Below are 18,121 nucleotides of genomic sequence, written 5' to 3'. Positions count from 1 at the left end.
GACACCCCTGCCCCTGGTCTCCTTTATCTCTCTCTGCTGGTTCTTCCTTTTCTCCTCAGCCTCAAGGTGTTGGAACATCCGGGACTTAAAACCTCTTCTTCCTGCCCCCACCCCAAATCACGACATAAGATTCTCATACCATAAAATGCACCCTTTTAAAGGGTACAATTCAGGGAGTTTTAGTGTGTTCACAGAGTTGTGCAAGCGTCAGTCTCCACTACCTAATTCCAGAACATTTTCATGCCCGAAATGAAGTCCTATCCCGTGAGTGGTCACTGCCGTTGCCGGCTCCCCAGCCCCTGGCGACCTCTAGTCTGTTTTCCGTCTCTGTGGACTTGGCCGTTCTGGGTGCTTCACATAAGTGAAATCAGACAACGTGTGGCCTTTGTGCCTGGCTTCCTGCACTCACAGAAGGTTGTCGAGTTTCATCCACGCGGAAGCCTGTGCCAGAGCTTCACTCCTTTTTATGCCTGAATAATGAGCCATTGTGTGGCTGGACCCTATTTTGTTTGTCCACTTGTCCGTCGATGGACATCTGAGTTGTTTGCACTTCGAGCTCTTGTGAATAATGCTGCTGTGAACATCTGTGCGGTAGCTTTCTGTGGACGTAGTTGACAGGTCATAGGGTAACGCCGTTTTTAACCTTTTGAAGAGCCAGCAGCCTGTTGTCCAAAGCGGCTGCACATTTTATGTACCCCCCAACCCCCCGATAACATGTGAAGGTCGTGCTTTCCTGGTTCTTTATGTTTCAGAAATGTTTGTTGTTATTGAGAAGGGAATATTTCAAACAAAGTAATGTGTTAACTCTGGAAATCAGAATCTCTCTCCACCGTAGGATTTTGTTTATTGCCGTCGTATGTCAGGCGGTTTTCTGAAGCGATTTTGTAAAGTCTATATTCTTTATCAGGGGAGGCCACTGAGGTCTCTGCTCCACTGGCTTAGTGGTCAGCTAGTAATGAGACAGAGATTTCCTGAAACGCTTGGAGAAATGGCCCAGTCCTTGCTGACAGATTCTGCAGGCATTTGGGGACATGGTTTGGGCAGTCAGCCAGGCGCCAGAAACTCTGCCTTAGCCCTCACTTCCTGCCTGTGTTGGGCCTCGAGGTCAGCCGGAGGTGAGAGCTCAGGTTGCCTCAGGCCTTTCCCAGGTGTGTGCGCAGTCCAGGGCCTACACCTGGCCTTCTAGGTCCCCAGGAATATGCAGGAGCTTTTCAAAGCCCCCGTGGACAGCTCGCTCCTTGGCTTTTCCTTTTAAGCTCTTGGGTGGTGTGTTGTTTGCTTCAGCTGATATCCATTGCCTCAGGCAGCTGTGACATCAGTCACTGGGCAGATCCTCCCCTGAGAGAGGCTTCTGGCCCTGGGCCAGGTCAAACGAGGTTGAAGACAAGCCTTTCCAGTGGGGTCTTCCGGGGAAGCCCCAGCCAGGTCCATCGATGACTGTTTCTTGGGAAGGAGCTTTGCAAAGGCTCTGGCTTGGCTTGGCTCTGCTCTGCTCTCCCTGGTATGTTTTTTAAGTTGCTCATCATTGCTCAAGGTTGCCACTGTGCTGAGGGATGGGGCTAGAGTCTGTTACCACTCCACAAAGCTCACCGCCATTCTTACCAAGTTTCAGCCATTTTTCTTGCCTAAATATTCCCTGTGTTGCGCAAGCTTTTGCTTAATTTCCAGAGTTCTCAAAAAGTTCAGTCTGTTTTTGCTACTTGTCTGGCTGTTTTTATGGAAGGGTGAACATTGGGAGGTCCTCGCCTCACGTTTTTTTGCCAGCATCCCCTCCTGGCCGGTCTTCTGTGAGGGCGCTTCTCTGCCCTCACTCCCACGAGGCAGGTGGAGCTAAGGAAGGGGCCGTACAGTCAAAGTAGTGGAGAGGGGGATGGGAGGCAGGAGAGGGGGATGGGAGGCAGGAGAGGGGGATGGGAGGCAGGAGAGGGGGATGGGAGGCAGGAGAGGGGGATGGGAGGCAGGAGAGGGGGATGGGAGGCAGGAGAGGGGGATGGGAGGCAGGAAGGGGCTTGGCCGAGGCCACATCCCCGTGGGTCTCCCAGGGGTCCTGGGAAGCAGATGGCACAGGCCGGAGCCTCCACATGGGCTGCAGCAAAGTGCGTGAGGCCCACAGACTCCCTGGGCCTGGAGGCCACTTCCGCCTCCTAGTTACACCGACAGAGCACAGACGGAGCAGATGGAGGAAGAACAAGGGACTGGTTCTGTTTCTCTTCAGATGCCTAAGTCCCAAACCTCCACCTTCGCTTCTGAAATGGGGAGCAGAGGAGGCATGGGGGAAAATGCACGCCTCCAGTCCTCAGAGGAGCACCATGCCTCCCTCCAGCTGTCAGGCCCGCAACAGCAGCCTCCGGAGGGGACAGGTGGCTGTGCACAGAGGTGGCCCTTGGGCAGGTTACATGGCTCTGTGGGGTGGTGTGGTGCTGTTGTTCAAGGTCTGCCAACAGACAGAGGAAAGGTGAGTGACCGTTAGTGACCCCTCACCCTTCAGCCAGACCAACGTTGGTTCTGCGTAAAGCCCCTGAAGGCCGCAGTCAGCTCCCAGGAGCTGGGCGGTCATCTGGGGCAGACCTACATATGTGCCAGTGCCAGGTTGCCCTGCAGTGGTGACAGGCCTGGCCCCAGCCTGCTGGGCCTCAGCTAGGCGACTGCCATGAATGGGATAGAGCAGGAGCTGTCTGGCCCAGGGGGAGGCAGCTCAGTGGCTCCTCTGCTGTCCCACCACCCATCCCACCACTGCCTGCATGGGTGTCTGCCAAGACTCGCTCGTGTTTTAGTCCCTTTGATTTCTAGACCTTTTGGTTTTCTTTACACAAACCCGAGAAATTCCTGACTTTATTTTTATTGCCAATTGGAATCATAAACTGTTTGCAGTCCGCTTCCTCTCCACCAGCACATCTTACTCCTCCTACCCTCGTGGACCACTGAGAGGTCGCTGGTCCTTGTGTCTCCCCCACCTGCGTAGCAGCCCCTCCTAAGGCTCCGCTGGGATACAGGGGCGTCTACAATTCCTGGGCTCCCTCAAGGGTGCCCAGGAGCGTCCAGTCTTCAGCCCAGTGCCCTTGGGGCCAGCCTGCCCCTCCACGCCCTGCATCACTCTGCTCCCCACCTGCCTTCCCTCAGCCCAGCGTCTGGATCAAGGGGAAGGCCCTGGAGAGCAGGGAGGAAAAGCTGTGGGCCATGCGCCAGCTCCCCAACCACCTTGCACAGCCAAGGAGTGCTAGGTGTTTTGCCCGGAAGACAGATGGTGCACCAAGTCAGAGAGAGCCAGGTCACCTGTCCCTAGAGGCCACAACCTGAACAACAGTGTGTGGAGGAGGGAAGGGCACCCATGGGTGGGCTGGGGTGGTTCTGGTTGAGTTTTGTCTACAAAATGGTCATCTTCTTTGGGGGAAGTCTCTGGGGACAGGCCAAGAGATGCTCTTCTCACGTTGATCCTTTTTTTTTGGATAGATCGAAGGTGCCTTGGAATATGGAATTACAAGTGACGACATCTTCTGGCTGAAGGAATCCCCTGGAAAAACGTAAGACCCGATGTGTACCTTAATGGAGATCCTCTTTCATTCACTGTTGCAAACATGAGAGCCATTCAGAACCACATGTTGGTCCTCTCTCCCTAGTGTATTCTTCCCTGTCTACGTGAAAGAAGGACAGGGAGCCCGGTGCTTGCGCCCCTTGCTGGGGCTCTTGACTGTCTTGGAAGTGATGACCCGTGTTTTTCAAACAGGGTTCCGGAAGCCCCGGGCTTCCAGTGGGTCCCTTCAGAGACATCACAGAGGGAAGATATTCAAGGAGGAGAAAGTAAGGCAGGTCCTCAGGGAAAGCCCTTGGCCTCTCTTGCAGGTCTTGATTAAACATCCCCTTTCCTCTAGTTTGAACCTTGGGCTTCCCTGAAATGCAGTGAAGGCTCCAAAGTTCTCAGCATCTGTAGCCCAGGAAGTGAGACGTGCAGTGTGTGAGGGGTTTTACGCTCCCTGAGCGGGTGTTCATACACTAAACGCATTTCCTGTGCCCACAGAGCAGCCTGTTGGGTTCCGGGTCCAGACAGGTCCTGTGAGTGGCGTCTGGGGGACTCCATGCTCGCAGGGCCTGGAAGGGCCACCAGAGGGCAGCAGAGTCTTGGTCGTCAGTGGCTCTCCGCTGCCTTGGGACTTGGCGTTTGAGAAAATATGGGTGGAAAAGTGTGCCAGGGCGGATGGGCGTGTGTGCACAAGTGTACATGTAGGGGAGTGTGTGTGAACGGGCACACGTGTGCTCTCCCACTTCATGAGGCATCTCTGGTCGGGGCTGGGGCTTGATTCCCTTGAATGGATGTGGTGTAGTTTATCTTTCCAAGACTCCCGAGCATCTCACTGGGCTTTTTGTCGACGTTATGAAATGCTGCAGTGAAAACCTTTGCTGTGCATCTGATCTGCTGTCATGATGCTTCTTATGTGCTCTGTATACCTATCAGGGGGGTTTCTTACAAGCAGAGAACCTGGGTCCAGGGCTTCACACGTCTCGCTCGCAGGTATTCCCTGCCGGTGGGCTGCCCCTGTTCCAGGAGCACTTTTGCCTGCTCCCCTCTTCCTCCTAACTGGGCCGGGCCATCGGCTTTTTCATGAGCTGTAAAACAGGAAGGAGCCTCTCCTCCTGCTCCCGGGGGCTGAACGCCAGTTGTTCCTGCCCAAGGCATGTGTGGGCCCTCCAGGGACTGTGGTCAAAGCTCACGCAGGCTTGGATCCCTCTGTCACGTTCCACCCGCTCCCCAGGCTGTGCTTTCTCTTTTACTCGGTGGTATTATTTCCTACAGAAGTTTGTAATTTTCAGGCTGTGACACTGATCACTTTTTTCCTCTATGCTGAACTTTCTGGGTTCTCTGCTAATCGTCACACGTGACCCGATTCTGTTCGTGCTTTCTACTTCCAGTCATCGTTTTGTGCAGTTACGAGCCATTGAAAACCGAGTGTGTCTGTGAATGCGTGAGTGTGTGTGAGCGAGTGTGTGTGTGTTGTCGGCCTGGTCCGTGGCGTGGCCCACTTTCTCTCTGGGTTTTCTTTTTTCTTATCTGTTCTTATCTTCCAGCTGGTTCGCGTACTAGGGCTGTGATCCCAGGCCATTCCTGTTGCACATTTTCTCGGCTTGTCATGTCATTTCACTTGAGTGATATACAAATGGTTTTTTTGAAAAATTTTTTTAACCTACCTTAGATCTCTTTTTACCCTTAATGGCTTTTAGATTTATTGCATGTTCAGGAAGGCCTGCTCCACCCCCAAGATTGTTTTTGAAAAACAGTCCCTGTATTTTCCCTTAGAGCTTCCACAGGTTGGGTTTTCCTTTGCGTCCTTGGGGTGTTTGCGGTTCATCTTTGGCATGGTGTGGTATGGTGTGTCATGACACGTGGTGTGGCATGTCGTGGTGTGGCATGGAGTGACGCGGTGGGGGCTGGGCTGCCAGGGTTCTGGTGTCACTGACCAGCAGCCCCACGAGCCAGTCTGAAAGCTCAGTCTCCGAGTGGAGTCCAGTCCTGCTCTGGCTTCTGACTCCGGCTTTCCTGTATCAGTGGCACAAGGACCGGGCACCGGCTTCAGATCTTCTTAGTTTTCTTTTGCACTGATTCTTCTGGGTGGAACATAGCCTTGCTTTGCCAGTCTCTCCATAGTGCTTCTCCGACCCGTGGTGCAGACGGCCTTGAATGTGCAGCTGCCTCGGAGGCCAGCTCGCTGCCGGAGCTTGGGTCCTGTCTGAGGCCCCCATGCATTTCGGTCATCTCGGCCTGTAACCCAAGGCCAGCATTTTCTGAATCCCGGTCTTTTGTCAAATTAGTTCCTATGTATTCTTTTGTTCCCGTTGTTTGCTACTTTCCCATTGCGCTTTAAAGGTAGCGTCTCAGTGTCCAGGAAGGGGTCAGTTTCTAGTGATTGTCTCTCTAGCCACTGCTCACGGGAGGCCCAGGAGCGCTGGGTGCCACCCGTGCTCAGCGCGGTGGCCCCGGGCCTGGGCCCCTCCTCCGCGACCGTGTGCCGGGGCAGCGGCCTGCTCAGCCGGGAAGACACCACCCCAGATCTTTTGGTCAGGAAAGAAAGTGCTGTGTTTATTTTCTTCAGAAAAAAAACATTTAGAAGATTTTTTTTTTTTTTAAAAAAAAAGCTCTTTCGTTTAGAAGGAATCTAGGTATGTTATTGTTTAAGAAAAAAAAGTGTTTGCAATGTATCAGTCACCCGTTTCGTTCTGAGCATGATTTATGTGAGGAAATGGTTTTTTTTAAAAATTAAGCTGGAGATATATCCCTGTACGATGCTTCTGTGAAAATGCGGCTTTTGTCCGGTGCTGTTAATGCAAGTTGTAACAGTGTGATATGGGAGTCAGTGTTTACATGCTGCATTCCTCTGCCGCAGTCAAAATAAGCCCGGAGGGTCTACAGTAGCATTTCTGTATTTTATCAGCTTGGGCTGGGGCTGAGGGGGAGGCCTCCACTCACACTTGGAGGGGCTGTTTCTGCCAGATTTATTTGCCTTATAAATATTCCCTGTGTTTATTTTAACTCGCCTTTAAAATGGAGCTGAAATTAATATGGACCTGAGGGCTGCCCCCGGCCCTGTAGTGCCTCCCGCAGCCGGGCGGGGCATCGCTGCTCCGTCCCATCAGGAGGTGCAGCCGGTGGCCGACGGCACCCAACAAGCTGGCCTCTGCCTGCAGTGCGTGCAGGCCCCACCGGCCAGCTCCTCGCGACCCTTCGGAGGCTCCGCATGGGCACAGCCAGCCCCGCGTCCCTTGTGCGTTCTGCGGAATGCACAGGGCCTTCCTCCCTCCATCCCTCCCATGACGGGACACGGGCAGCATCCAAGACCTTTCAGGGTGCATCCGAGTGGGGCACAGTGACCAGGAGCCCTCAGTGGGGCCTGCAGCCCTCCAGGCTCCCGGGGTTGTCTTACACCTTTGTTCCCTCAAAGCATGGAACCCGGTGGCCACAGAGGTGTTCAGCCTCAGGGACGTGTGAGGAGCCTCCCTGTTCTCCTTTGCTCGAATCCAGGTCTGGGGAGCCCAAGGCTAGACAGATGGCAGAGAGGGGATGATGAAGCCCAAGCCCAGTTGGCGGGAAGAATAAAACAGCCTTCACGACACAGCTGGGTGCCTGGCTTGGCACCCCGGAGGTAACAGGTCCGCCTGTCAGAAACCTCCGCCGTAGGCAGCGTGAGCTCCCAAGTCTGCGAGCAGGGCCCTCTGAGGCCAGGCCAGGGCCAGGGGGAGCCCTGGTGGCCCAGACCCTCAGAACCACACCCTCAGCCTGAAGTGGGACCATGAGATTGGCATCTACTCAGCCCCGGCCACCCGAATGCCAGCTTTGCGTCTGGCTTGTTGGCATTTCCGCTGTCCTCACTTCTTCCGTTTTCTGTGTAAATCCAGGGCAGGTTGAAGAAGTGAGGAGGATTCTAGGGGAAGGACAGGGTTCCCTTGGCAAGTAGCAGGAGCCCCTTTGGAAGGACCGGTCAGGGGGATAATGGTCACTTCAAGAAACTGTCCACCACCAGGGGAGGAAATGGGGGTGCAGAGGGAGTGCGCTGCCCTGTGTGGGGAGGCTGAGAGATGGAGTGCAGCCCTGCCTGTCCCAGATGTCCAGCCCAGCAACTCCTGGCAGGTGGAGGGAGGGTGGAAGGGGGAAAGGTGGGCTGACTCCCCACAGTGACTTGAAGGAGGCAGGCACTGGGGTATCTAGCTCCACCTCTGATCCCACAGCCTGGTGATCTTGGCTCACTCAGCTGGAGGGCCACCTCCCCTTCCAGGCCTTCTGGACCTGGGCATCCTGGCTGGGACTTGGGTGGGGCCTTCCAGCCTGCCCTGGGCCAACATCCTCAGGTCCCCACACTCTGCAACTGTCCAGATGCTGGTCACTCTGCTCCACACCCGCTCGGCTCCCTGGCCCAGCTGGTCAGCACTCCTGCCTGCAGTTCATTCCAGGTCTACAGGCCAGCTCTCTGCACAGCTGGGCTCTGAGTGGGCAGCTCTGGGGTGACCCCAGTGCCATCACCGTTCTCTGATGGCAGAGGACTTGAATGAGACTGAAGCCACCTAGGGGCAGCTCTTCCCCCACATTGGCCTGACACACCACTGAGTTGCCATTTCCAGGTGACAGCCTGGACCCTGCTGTTCCCACTCGCCGGCCCAGGACTGTCCTCTCTGCCACAGCTGCACAGCCTGGCCCTCTGTCCTTGGGGACCAGGGCTCTGTGAGGCAGGGTATTTTTGTAACTCAGGCTGATTTAACACTGCCTGTCAGAGTTGGTCCTAGAAGCAGCTTTTTTTGACCCTTATTTTGAGTCTGGAAGCTGACTAGGTATTGTGATCATTTTTCTCTTTCCATGAGCGCAAAAGGGAAGGATATAAATTTTATCATGCAAAGAACCACAGCCGTTTGGTTAGGAAAACTCACTGCTGTGAATTTTCTCATTTCCTGCTTAACGCCCATGTTTATTTGGTGTGACACCTCGTGTCCGGCGAAAGGGAGACCGGCTATCTGCCCAAGACTTGGCTACCAGCCTTAAAGCCCCGCTGACCATCTCCATGGTGTGTCCCTGTGGCTAAGACATACTGGGCCCAGGGGCTGAGGAAGACAGCTCCTCGGGGTGGCATTGCTGTGAGGCCAGAACAGAGAGGCTCTGGCTGGGCGGAGGTGGGCCCAGTGTCGGACCCCGATGGGTGGCATGGGGCTGGCAGATCCCAGGCAGGCCCGGAGCCAGCCCCCACTGGGAAGGAGGCCTTGGGGCCCCCCACCCTCCCTGCTGCCTCCCTGGGGCACCTGAGCTCAGCAGCCCGCTTGGCATTTCCTGCACTGGCGGGGCTGCCAAGGAGCCAGGTGCCTGCCGTGAGGCCCTCACTTTGTGTGGGTGTTCCCCTTGGGGAGCGGATCAGGGGCCTTCAAACTCGAGAGGCAGGTGGAGGGCTCTTTAAGCTGGGGCCTCATGGGTCTGAATTAAGGCTTTTGTTTCTGCTTCCTCCCCCATTCAGATTTTGAACAAGAAAGTCTGCCCTGTGATTAGGCTAATCCCATGGTAGTTATAGCTTCGCATGAAATGTTTGCACACCGAAGGGCACAGAGAGTGGAGCTGCCCAGAACACATGTGCAATTGCATCAGGGCCTCCCGGGATGTCGGGCGGCGACTGCCCGCGTGGGCTGATGCCCTTGTGTCCAGGCCTCTTAACGTAGTGACAAGGCGAGTGTTTCCATCCCTCAGAGGCTCACTTGGGCCCTTCCCCCAGATCCGACAAGCTGGTCCTGACTTCCGCTGCTGCCAGCACCCCTGTCCTCCTATGGCTGGCCAGGGCTGGCATTGGTCCCTGCACCCTGGCAGCCGGCTTCAGCCCCATTGTTCCCAGGCCCCCTTCCTGGCCAGGGGTCCCTTCAGCGGCCAGAGGAACTTGTCTGCAGTTTCAAAGCTACCAGTAAAAACAAAACAAAGCCCCTCTTCTGGCCCCCCTACCCCTCGTGATCTGGAGGCTCCGGGGTCTGTCCGGTTTTACTTTGGGATTTTCCCACTTCAGCTCGTTGGAAGGGAGTTCTCTGAGCTCTTGGATTCTGCATTCTGCAAAGAATGTGATTATTTGATAAATTGGGGGCAGGGATGGAGTGAAAACCAATATTTTGATAATCCTTGATCACAAAGACAAGAAGCGACCCCAAATTACCTTCAAGCAGGCAGGACGCTTGTTTGTGTATGAGATTTCAGCTCTACACGTGCCGTCAAGGACACCCACTTCAGGATGGCCGAGCTGGCACCGGCCTTCTCCCAGATATACCCACTGTCGGCAAGTCAGAGCTGGTGGCCTGAGAAGGGCGGGCGCCCGTGGCTTGGAGGTGGGAGCGGGAGGCCCAGAGCACTGAGGTGGCTCCATGGGAGGAGCTGGGGGGGGGAGTGTTCAGCGCCTGCATGGCCGCCTGCCCTCCCTCCCTGCCCAGCTCCCCATCCACAAAGTGCACAAGGGTGGGAAGGGACCCGGGAGGGAAACAAAATGGTTTTGCCAAAATCAGGAGACTGCCTTCCTGTGTCCTCAGCAATGTGACATGAGGGTCCGGAGCTGTCCTATAGGCTGTAGCCGGCAGCCGGCTGGCTCCTGCCGGAGGGTCCACTTCACAGAGGCGGGAAGGCTCCAAGACAGGCCGGGGACAGCCCCATTGTCCAACAGAGGGGCTCCCCTAGTACCTGTATGATGCGGCTATCTGAGAGGCGGTCGGCCTGCACTGTGGCCACTGCTGGCAGCAGGGAGCAAAGGGCACTGCGAGTTTGGTGTTGACGCTTTTACCCAACTTCATCTTGCCTTTAAGGCAGGATGTTCAAAGCAGTTAAATTGTATTTTAAGTAACTCAAAATTTCACATCTTAAAGAAAAGCTTGTACCTTTCACCATATACATCAAGTACAAGAGAAGTTAGGTCATGTCATGTTGAAAACGCCCCTACGCAGAGACCTACCTATTACACGTATGCGTGGCCACGTACATGCGTGAATATGCACGTATGCCAGCGTGTCTCTTTCTTAGACGTTGCCAGGCCTGTGTGGGGCCCTGAATGCGTCTCTGTGCTCCTGCCAGCTGCGGGGCCCAGTGTTTCTCTCAACTTTTTCATGTGGTGAGCTCTGCTCACTCTCCCCGAACGTGACTCCAGCCTAGTTCTGTCCCCAGCCCCCGCGAGGAAGCCGTGTGCCGGTGGCTTCCCGCAGGGCACCTGCCGCAGTACTCCACGGGATAGACTGCTTTTTGAAATGGAATTATATCATTAGTACCTGCCAGGATTAGTGCTGACATTGGGCTTATCCATCCTTACATCACCTCCTCTTGTTCAAAGGCTGAAGGGGCGATCTGACAAGCCCACCCACATGTTGCCACCCGGGCCGGGAATTGTCGTTCCTTGTTAGGTTCTGTGCGCGTGTGTGTATGTGTGCTTGCGTGCACGTGTGTTCATGTATGCAGAGTGTAGCTGAACAACGGAAAAGGGCTTATACTACTAGGGCAGATATTTTAAATGACTCTTCTGGGTCCCAGTGCCCTGTGTCTCCCTCTGCCCCCAGATGCCCTCATTCTTGCTCCGGGGAGCTACCTCTCCTGGCCCTGGCCCATGCGTGGTGGGGCTGGACAGGCACACGCAGGCCTTCCAGCCTGCCCTTCCAGCCTGGCCTTCCACGGTCCAAGGATGTTCTGCCTACAGCTGCCGCTGTCCCAGAAGCCTCCCTCCCGTCTAGTGCCCTCCCTGTCCTGCAAAGCCTGTCTGCTTCCATCCTGGCCGCCGAAGATCCGGAGGGACCCCAATGGCAGCATTTACATTAGGACAGAAAGAAAACCATTCCCCTTGTTCTGATGGGATTGTTCTTCACACACCCGTGGACTCTGCGTTGGTCGCACTCCCCGGACCTTTCACAGGACATGTGCTGTTCTGTCACTGACCACTCACATCCTTCATCACCAGGCAATTTTCTGATTCAGCGACACCGTGTTTGTCATTTATTTTCATAGTCGGAGCCTCTGGGAAGTGGGTTTTGTATCTTGGGACAAACTGTTTGAACAGTTAGCCTCGGCTGACTCATCAGCAGTGACGCATCAGCTGACCAGGCACCTTGCAGGAAAGCTGAAGGGCCCCGTCCGCCCTGCAGAGGCCCCAGTCAAGACAGCTGCATGTGGGCCACGGCGGGCCACATGTGGGCCTCACCGTTCTTTCTCTCTCTAACAGGTTGGTGGTTGGGGCCAGCTGTATCCTTTGCCGGCGTGCAGGTGACAGCCGGCTGTGCTCACAGTCCTAAGAGTGGATGCCTGGTTCCTAGAGCCCCTCCCCCACGGCCCTCCCTTCCGGCAGGGAGGACCGTCTGCCGCCTGGAGCCAGGCACTTACAGGGCTGCTCAGGGCAGATGACCTGTACTCAGGGGACAATTTGAGGCTGACCTTTGAGGCTAGGGCTTCCTGGAGGCGTTTCCTGAGCCACACACTGAGACGGCTGAGCCCGTCGGGGCAGCTGGACACAGCCGCGAGGCAGGTGGTGCTCCCTGGAGAGCAGCCCCCTCCAGGCCCGTTCCTTCAGAGGGTCAGAAGAGGAGCCATGGGAGGATCTGTGGTCAGGAGAGGGGATGGCTGAGGGAAGGTGAAAGCTGGGACTGCTAGCTGAGAACACGGGTCGAAAGCAGCTGTTTCGTTTCTTTCATGAATGACAGTCTTCCCTTTTGTCGCTGCTTGGACCCCTCGGGGGGTGGGCCTGGCCCCAAAGGCTGACATTAAACTGCAGGGAGCCTGGACAAATGCCCCATGGAGGCAGAAGCCTCATGGGCCCTGGGTACTGGACAGTGCCCACGTGCCGTGACAGCCAGAGTTCCCACCTCACCTTGGACTTGTGTGTATGAGGTTGGGGTGTGGGAGGTTGGTGGGGGAGTGGGTGGCTGGCCAGGGCACTGGGGGTCTCGCCCCTTGGCTCCTGATGTCACGGTCCATTAGCATTCCTTAGCCTCTGGCAGATGTGGCCCTGGAGTGTGCCGGCTTCCTCACCGGGCTCGGACTGGACACCACCGTCATGATAAGAAGCATCCCCCTGCGGGGCTTTGACCAGGTATGGCTGCGTGTGCCCCAGCTCCCACCCTATACTCTCTCCCAGGCAGGTGCAGGTGTGGTCTGGGAGTGAGCTCTCAGTCTTTAGAAACTGGCCCTTGAGTGAGGAGACTGTTCCTGAAATAGAAAACACCTGCCAGAGTGTGAAAGGGTGGGCTGGCACATGGAACAGTGGAAACTTCCCCTGGACCAAAGGGACGTTGGTGGGCATGCCAGGCCAGCCTCACGACCATGAGGTTGGGTCAGCCCTTCTAGTCACTCCATCAGTAAGCGGAAAGCGTGTGTCGGCTGACGTGCTGCCCCGTCTCCCTTGCTGAGCTCCTCTGGTGCTGAGTGGGGGGCCGCCTCCGCAGGGGCAGTGCCAGGTCGGGAAGCAGGCTGGTCAGGCCCTGGGAGACCACCGCAGGAGATGGCAGCCCCTGGCTGCCTTCCCAGTCCCCCGCCATAGACTGAAAAGCTGTAATTTATGAGTCAGGACAAGCACTTGATGGCTTTCCTGGCCGGCGGTCCACCCGGAGTGCTCAGAGTGTCCCCACAGCCTCTGATGCCCCGCCAGTTCCACATCCTGTCCACTGTACGGGGCCAGCACCTCACGCAGCCTGCCTGTCAGTGGCTCCTGAGAGCCGCGTGGCAGGAGCTCGGAGGGCCGCCCTGCAGGGTCTGAAGAGTGGGGGTTGTCCTGATCCGCATCTGGGCCATAGATACCCCTGCTGACGGCAGAGGCGTCCATGCCAGGGGCACGTGGTTTGCTGTTTTCTGTTTTGTTTTGTTTTTAACTAAAAACTCTTCAAGGAAGAGTCACCTGCTAAAACCAAACTCTGGGGTTATTGCTGTCAAGATGTCAAAATGTCCTCTCATGTGCCCGAGAAGGAAGACAGACCCCTGCCCATCAGTGCTCTCAGGCCTGGTGAGCTTTTGCAGAGGGAAGCAGGGGGCCTGCTGTGTTCAGCCCCCAACCCCACCCCACCCAGTGGACGTGGATACCTGGCCCTCTGTCCTGTGCGGGGCCACGCTTTGTTTCTTTTTTTTTTTTTTTTTTTAAGATTTTATTTATTTATCAGAGAGAGAGAGAAAGAACAAACAAGCAGGGGGAGCGGCAGGCAGAGGGAGAAGCAGGCTCCCCACTGAGCAAGGAGCCCAACGTGGGATTCAATCCCAGCACCCTGGGATCATGACCTGAGCTGAAGGCAGATGCCCAGCTGACTGAGCCACCCAGGCGCCCCTCTTTCACTTCACTCTATGCTCATGTACTAAGCGCCCACAGCGGGGCCACAGCATCCGGAAAAGGTCTCTGTGCCTTGGGGTACGGGTGCAGTGTGCTGGGTGGCAGACAGGAGTGCAGGGGGCCGCGCTGCGGGATGCAGAGAAGGACGAGGCCTGTGAAGCAGAGGGGCCGCAGGAACGAGGACCACTCGGAAGACTGGCCTTCCAGCCCAGCAGAAGTTGGAGGCCGACGAGCTGGGGTGCCCTGGGACGTGGGGGCGCGGTGGTGAGGCCAGGTGACCCAGGCCCTGCCTCAGAAGGATGTGCAGCCATGGTGGCAGGGCTAGGGCTGGTGGTCTGGCCACGTGGCTCAGTGGGGCCAGGAGTTCCCCCACAGACTGTGATAGAGGCTCCAGGCTTACAGGCGTCCAGACGGATTGGCAGCCTACACCTGCATTCCCGTGACTGGTGTGATAGTCCTGAACAGGCAGTCTCCTCATGGGGTGTGTCTTGAAATGAGCCAGCACCAGAGGATTTAAACCATGGCTTGTATTTTCTCTTCAAAGAAAAAGCTGTGTCTGACTGGGGCTCTGGCCTGCACAAGCGCCCACAGCGGCCCCAGCAGCTGGGCCTCCATCTGCGGCCAGGGGCTGCAGAGCCTGCTAGGCTGGGAGGAGGGAGCCCTCTGCAGATGCCCTGCCCCCCCCCCATGCCCGCTACCTTGTCTGTCTTGGTGGGGAGCGGAGGGGCCCACCTACTGTCCCATCTCCCCAGTGGCTGAGGAAGTGACAGCATTCAGCAGGGGCGAAGGGGTGGCAGCTCTGGAGTGAAGTACCATCTCGTTCAGCCAGGCCAGAGCCCCCAGGGGAAGGGGGTGCTTCTCTGTCATTGCTTTTAGTGAAGACTTCGTTAATCGGCATGTAGAGAAGAGCCCAAAGGTCAAGTGCATCCTAACTCCAGGTTCTCGGATTTGGAGCTGGCATCAGATGCTGTCCCAGCTCAGCCCTCAGTTCCACAGAGTACAAGGGGACCCAGAATTGGGGGTGGACCGAGGCCACGTAGCAGCAGAGGAGGGGCCTTGGACCTTCTCCTTTGGATGAACCTTTCTTGGGCTCCTCTAGGGCTTTTTCAAGCAGGCAGGAGACCACGTCCTTTCTTCCCACAGTCGTCAGGAATGGACATTCTCACCGCTACCTGGGCCTCACAGCATGTTCTCTCGTGCTTTGCAGCAAATGTCTTCCTTGGTCACGGAATACATGGCCTCTCGAGGCACCCGGTTCCTGAGAGGCTGCACCCCCTCAAGAGTGCGAAGGCTCCCAGATGGCCAGCTCCAGGTTACCTGGGAGGACCTCACCTCTGGCAAAGAGGACACGGGCACCTTCAACACCGTCCTGTGGGCCGTAGGTAAGGGTGCGCCGAGCCACATGTGAGCCACACGGAGGCCAGCAGCATCGCCTCCCCTTGCTGCTATCTCCAGGGCTCCCCTCGTTCTGCTGGCTTTCGGGGGGGCCAGCTGTCACAGCACACCTCTCTGGCCATCGTACCAGCTTGTGGGCTTGTTTCCATCACCTCTGGTGGGTTGGTTTGAGCTCTGCAGTAGATGCCTTCCTGGCCTTTGTGGAAGTCACACTTTGCAGACGTCCAGAGATGGCATCAGTGACGGGGCAGAGGCCTTGGGCCTTCCTCAGCTGCACGTGGGTTGGCTCCCAGCTCGCCCGCAAGTGATTGTCTTCTCATCCTCCTCTTCCCTGAGACGTGTGGGTCCAGCTTTTTGTGGGGGCGAAAGCCGAGCGAGCATGGCTGGACAGAATTAGCCCATTGCTGACATTGCCGGACATACTCCCTCCCAGGCTGGCTCCTCCCTGCACCCCAAGGGGCAGGATGGACAGTGGGGATGCAGTGGGGGAGACGCCTGCCCAGGGCCTGGGCGTCAGCTGGTCTGAGGGAAGGGACGTGGGCTTCGAGGAAAGGCGCCCTGGCCAGGAGCCAGATGGGAAGAGCGAAGAGCTCACTGTGTCTGTCATGAGCCTGCTGGTGGGTGGGGCTCGGCGTTGCTGTGAGTGGGGTCCGGCCGCAGAGGGCTGACGCGTTCTCGTTAGTGAGGGCATGTGGGGCCGGCTACAGCACACCTACTCGGACATCGTGCTCACCTTGACAGCTGCGTCCTCTAGGGTTGGAATTTCATTTTCCTAAGCCCCCTGCCCACTTGCATGTTAAAAATAGGAGCAATGCAGATCTTCCTTTCTCTCGACGTTTCCAGTTCACTGGGGTCTCTGCGCCGAGCCTGATCAGTTGTCCCTCTTCTGTGAACCTGGGCTCAGAATCTGTGTAGCTGTCAGAATCATCATCCGTCTCCACGTCAGTTAATCGAACGTTTACTGAGTGCTCAGAGAGGCTGACACGTCAGCGTTTGCCGGGACCTGGTTGGCCTGGTCCCAGCATCCCCTGCAGTGAGGCTCCCGGGAGGAACAGGGCTGCATCACAGAGCAGTGACTTCTGAGAAGCCTCGCTGGTTTCCCTGAGTTCTCAGAACGCTTGGCAATCAGACCGTGAGATAAACTCTGGGGGAGTCGGAGCTCTTCACTTGTGTGCAGTCAACAAGAGCAGATTTAAGGAGCAAGGAAAATGCCTTGCAGTTAGTTTAGTGCCTCTTGCCCTAAATTTAGTCAGCGACCACAGGAGATATTCTTGTTCAGATCATGAAAGTAAACTGAAGTAGGTTTATTTTGTTCAACACTTGAAAGATTATGTAACTATTCAGATTCGGAAGCGTACATTGACATTTATCTTAAACTCATTCTAAAAGGTGTGGTAGCAAGTTTCTCCCCTCCCATCTGCACCCCCAGCCTCTTCCTTTGTCCCCTGATACCACTTCGGGGACCCCAAACACCCACATCCCTTCTCCCGCCGTTGGACAGAGGCAAAGGCCTCTGCCCATATGCCATCCGCTAAGCCTACTCTGACGGCAGCGGCTGTGCCCTCAGAAAGCCTCAAGGTCCTCCCAGCTTCCGGACAGGTCCCTGGTGGGCGACATGCAGGGCCTCTGGCGCACAGGCCTGCCCTCCCCTCTGCAGGAGTCCGTTTTATTTTCTGTATTTTCAAAAAGAGCATCCCCCAGACAGTCTGCCCGACGTGATTGATGCTGGGGGTGGAAGCTTTTCACAGTCCTTGGCCTTTGACCTTGCTTCCCGAGGCGGCGCTGCGGTGGCGGCGGTTTCTGGCACGCCTTCTGGGGCTGTACGGGCATGTGCTGACTTCGCTGCTCGCTCCTGGGCCAGGTTTTGTAAACAATCAGGAGCCACTTCCCAGTTTAACAACTGGGAATGTTGTCTGCTGGTTTACCTCGATAAGCCTTTAACCAAGCATTATTTCTGCCTGCAATAAAGGATGATCCGATCCAGGAGGTTAAAATAAAACACCCCCAGCGGCTGAAGGGCTGGCACTGCAAACAGCTCCCGGACCATACGTCCTGCCCCAGTAACCAGCACTCTGCACACAAGCTGGGCTTTGACGTGTGTTAAAAACAGGAGGGAAGGATGCCCCTCACGTCCGAAGGGCACACATTAAGGGCTGCAAGGAGCTTCCACGGGGCTGAGCTTGTGCCTGGTGCCCTGGTCACAGCTGGTGAGGACGGTATGCGCAGGGATGGCGAGGTGGGCCCTGCAGTCTGCAAGCCCGGGAGGACTCCGAGTCTCTTCCTCGGCCCAGCCTTGATCTCCACGTGGTGGATTAAACACATTAGCAGTTAAAGCAGTTAATTGCTGTGCAGGGGGCCGGCTCATTGTTTGTCTCTGAATCACCCACCCACACCAGGTGTCTCAGATAATAGACTGGGAACTCGCAGCGAGGAGGATTTCCTGTCTGCAGATGTGCCGATTACAGTGCTGAGTGAAGACAGTCAGCCTGCGCCGTGCCGCGGGCTCGAATTCACCCTGTGCAGTTAACCAGTTGTGGCCTGAATCCTCAGCCGTCGGGGCAGGGGGAGCAGGGGCAGGACGGGGCAGCCAGGTGGACGCTTGTGCGTGGAAACGCTTCTGAGCTGGAGCTCAGCTGAGGTTTAGCTTCGACTTTGTTTCAGAGGCTGGCCAGGGGCCTCTGAGCGAAGCCCTGGGAAAGCCGGCCGCTAGAACTGTCCCGTGCCCCTCAGCGTCTCTAGCCTCTTGGAAGGTTTCCTGTCCCTCTTCGAGGCGAGGGTGGCGGCTCTGGTGCATCCCTCCCTGGGCCACAGGAGTCCTGCCCATGGTCAGAAGGCCCAGACGGCTGGTGTTCCCACCATCCAGAGTGCCAGGAAGGCCTGTCCTGGCCCTGCCTCAGCAGCCCCCTTGGTCTGTTAGGAATCAGCCATTTTCTCTCCCTCAGACT

General features: G+C 56.5%; 1 protein-coding gene across 2 annotated transcripts in view; it reads left to right on the top strand.

Annotated features, from left to right (window-relative positions):
• The window catches only part of TXNRD2 (thioredoxin reductase 2), a 49,056-nt gene that overhangs the window by 14,789 nt on the left and 16,146 nt on the right, over positions 1–18,121 (top strand). For both annotated transcript variants that reach the window (XR_008957001.1, XM_057305842.1), the window contains exons 8-11: positions 3,451–3,521; positions 11,694–11,713; positions 12,466–12,557; positions 14,989–15,163. Coding sequence is in view for 1 of the 2 variants with exons in the window: in XM_057305842.1 (XP_057161825.1) it covers positions 3,451–3,521; positions 11,694–11,713; positions 12,466–12,557; positions 14,989–15,163 (358 nt within the window). In the remaining variant the exon portion in view is untranslated. The remainder of the gene's footprint in view (positions 1–3,450; positions 3,522–11,693; positions 11,714–12,465; positions 12,558–14,988; positions 15,164–18,121) is intronic.

The sequence above is a fragment of the Ursus arctos genome, unplaced genomic scaffold (genome assembly GCF_023065955.2).
Source record: "Ursus arctos isolate Adak ecotype North America unplaced genomic scaffold, UrsArc2.0 scaffold_34, whole genome shotgun sequence".
NCBI lineage: Eukaryota > Metazoa > Chordata > Mammalia > Carnivora > Ursidae > Ursus > Ursus arctos.
Note: the sequence above shows the minus strand (reverse complement) of the source record. Positions and strands in the feature narration are given on the sequence as shown.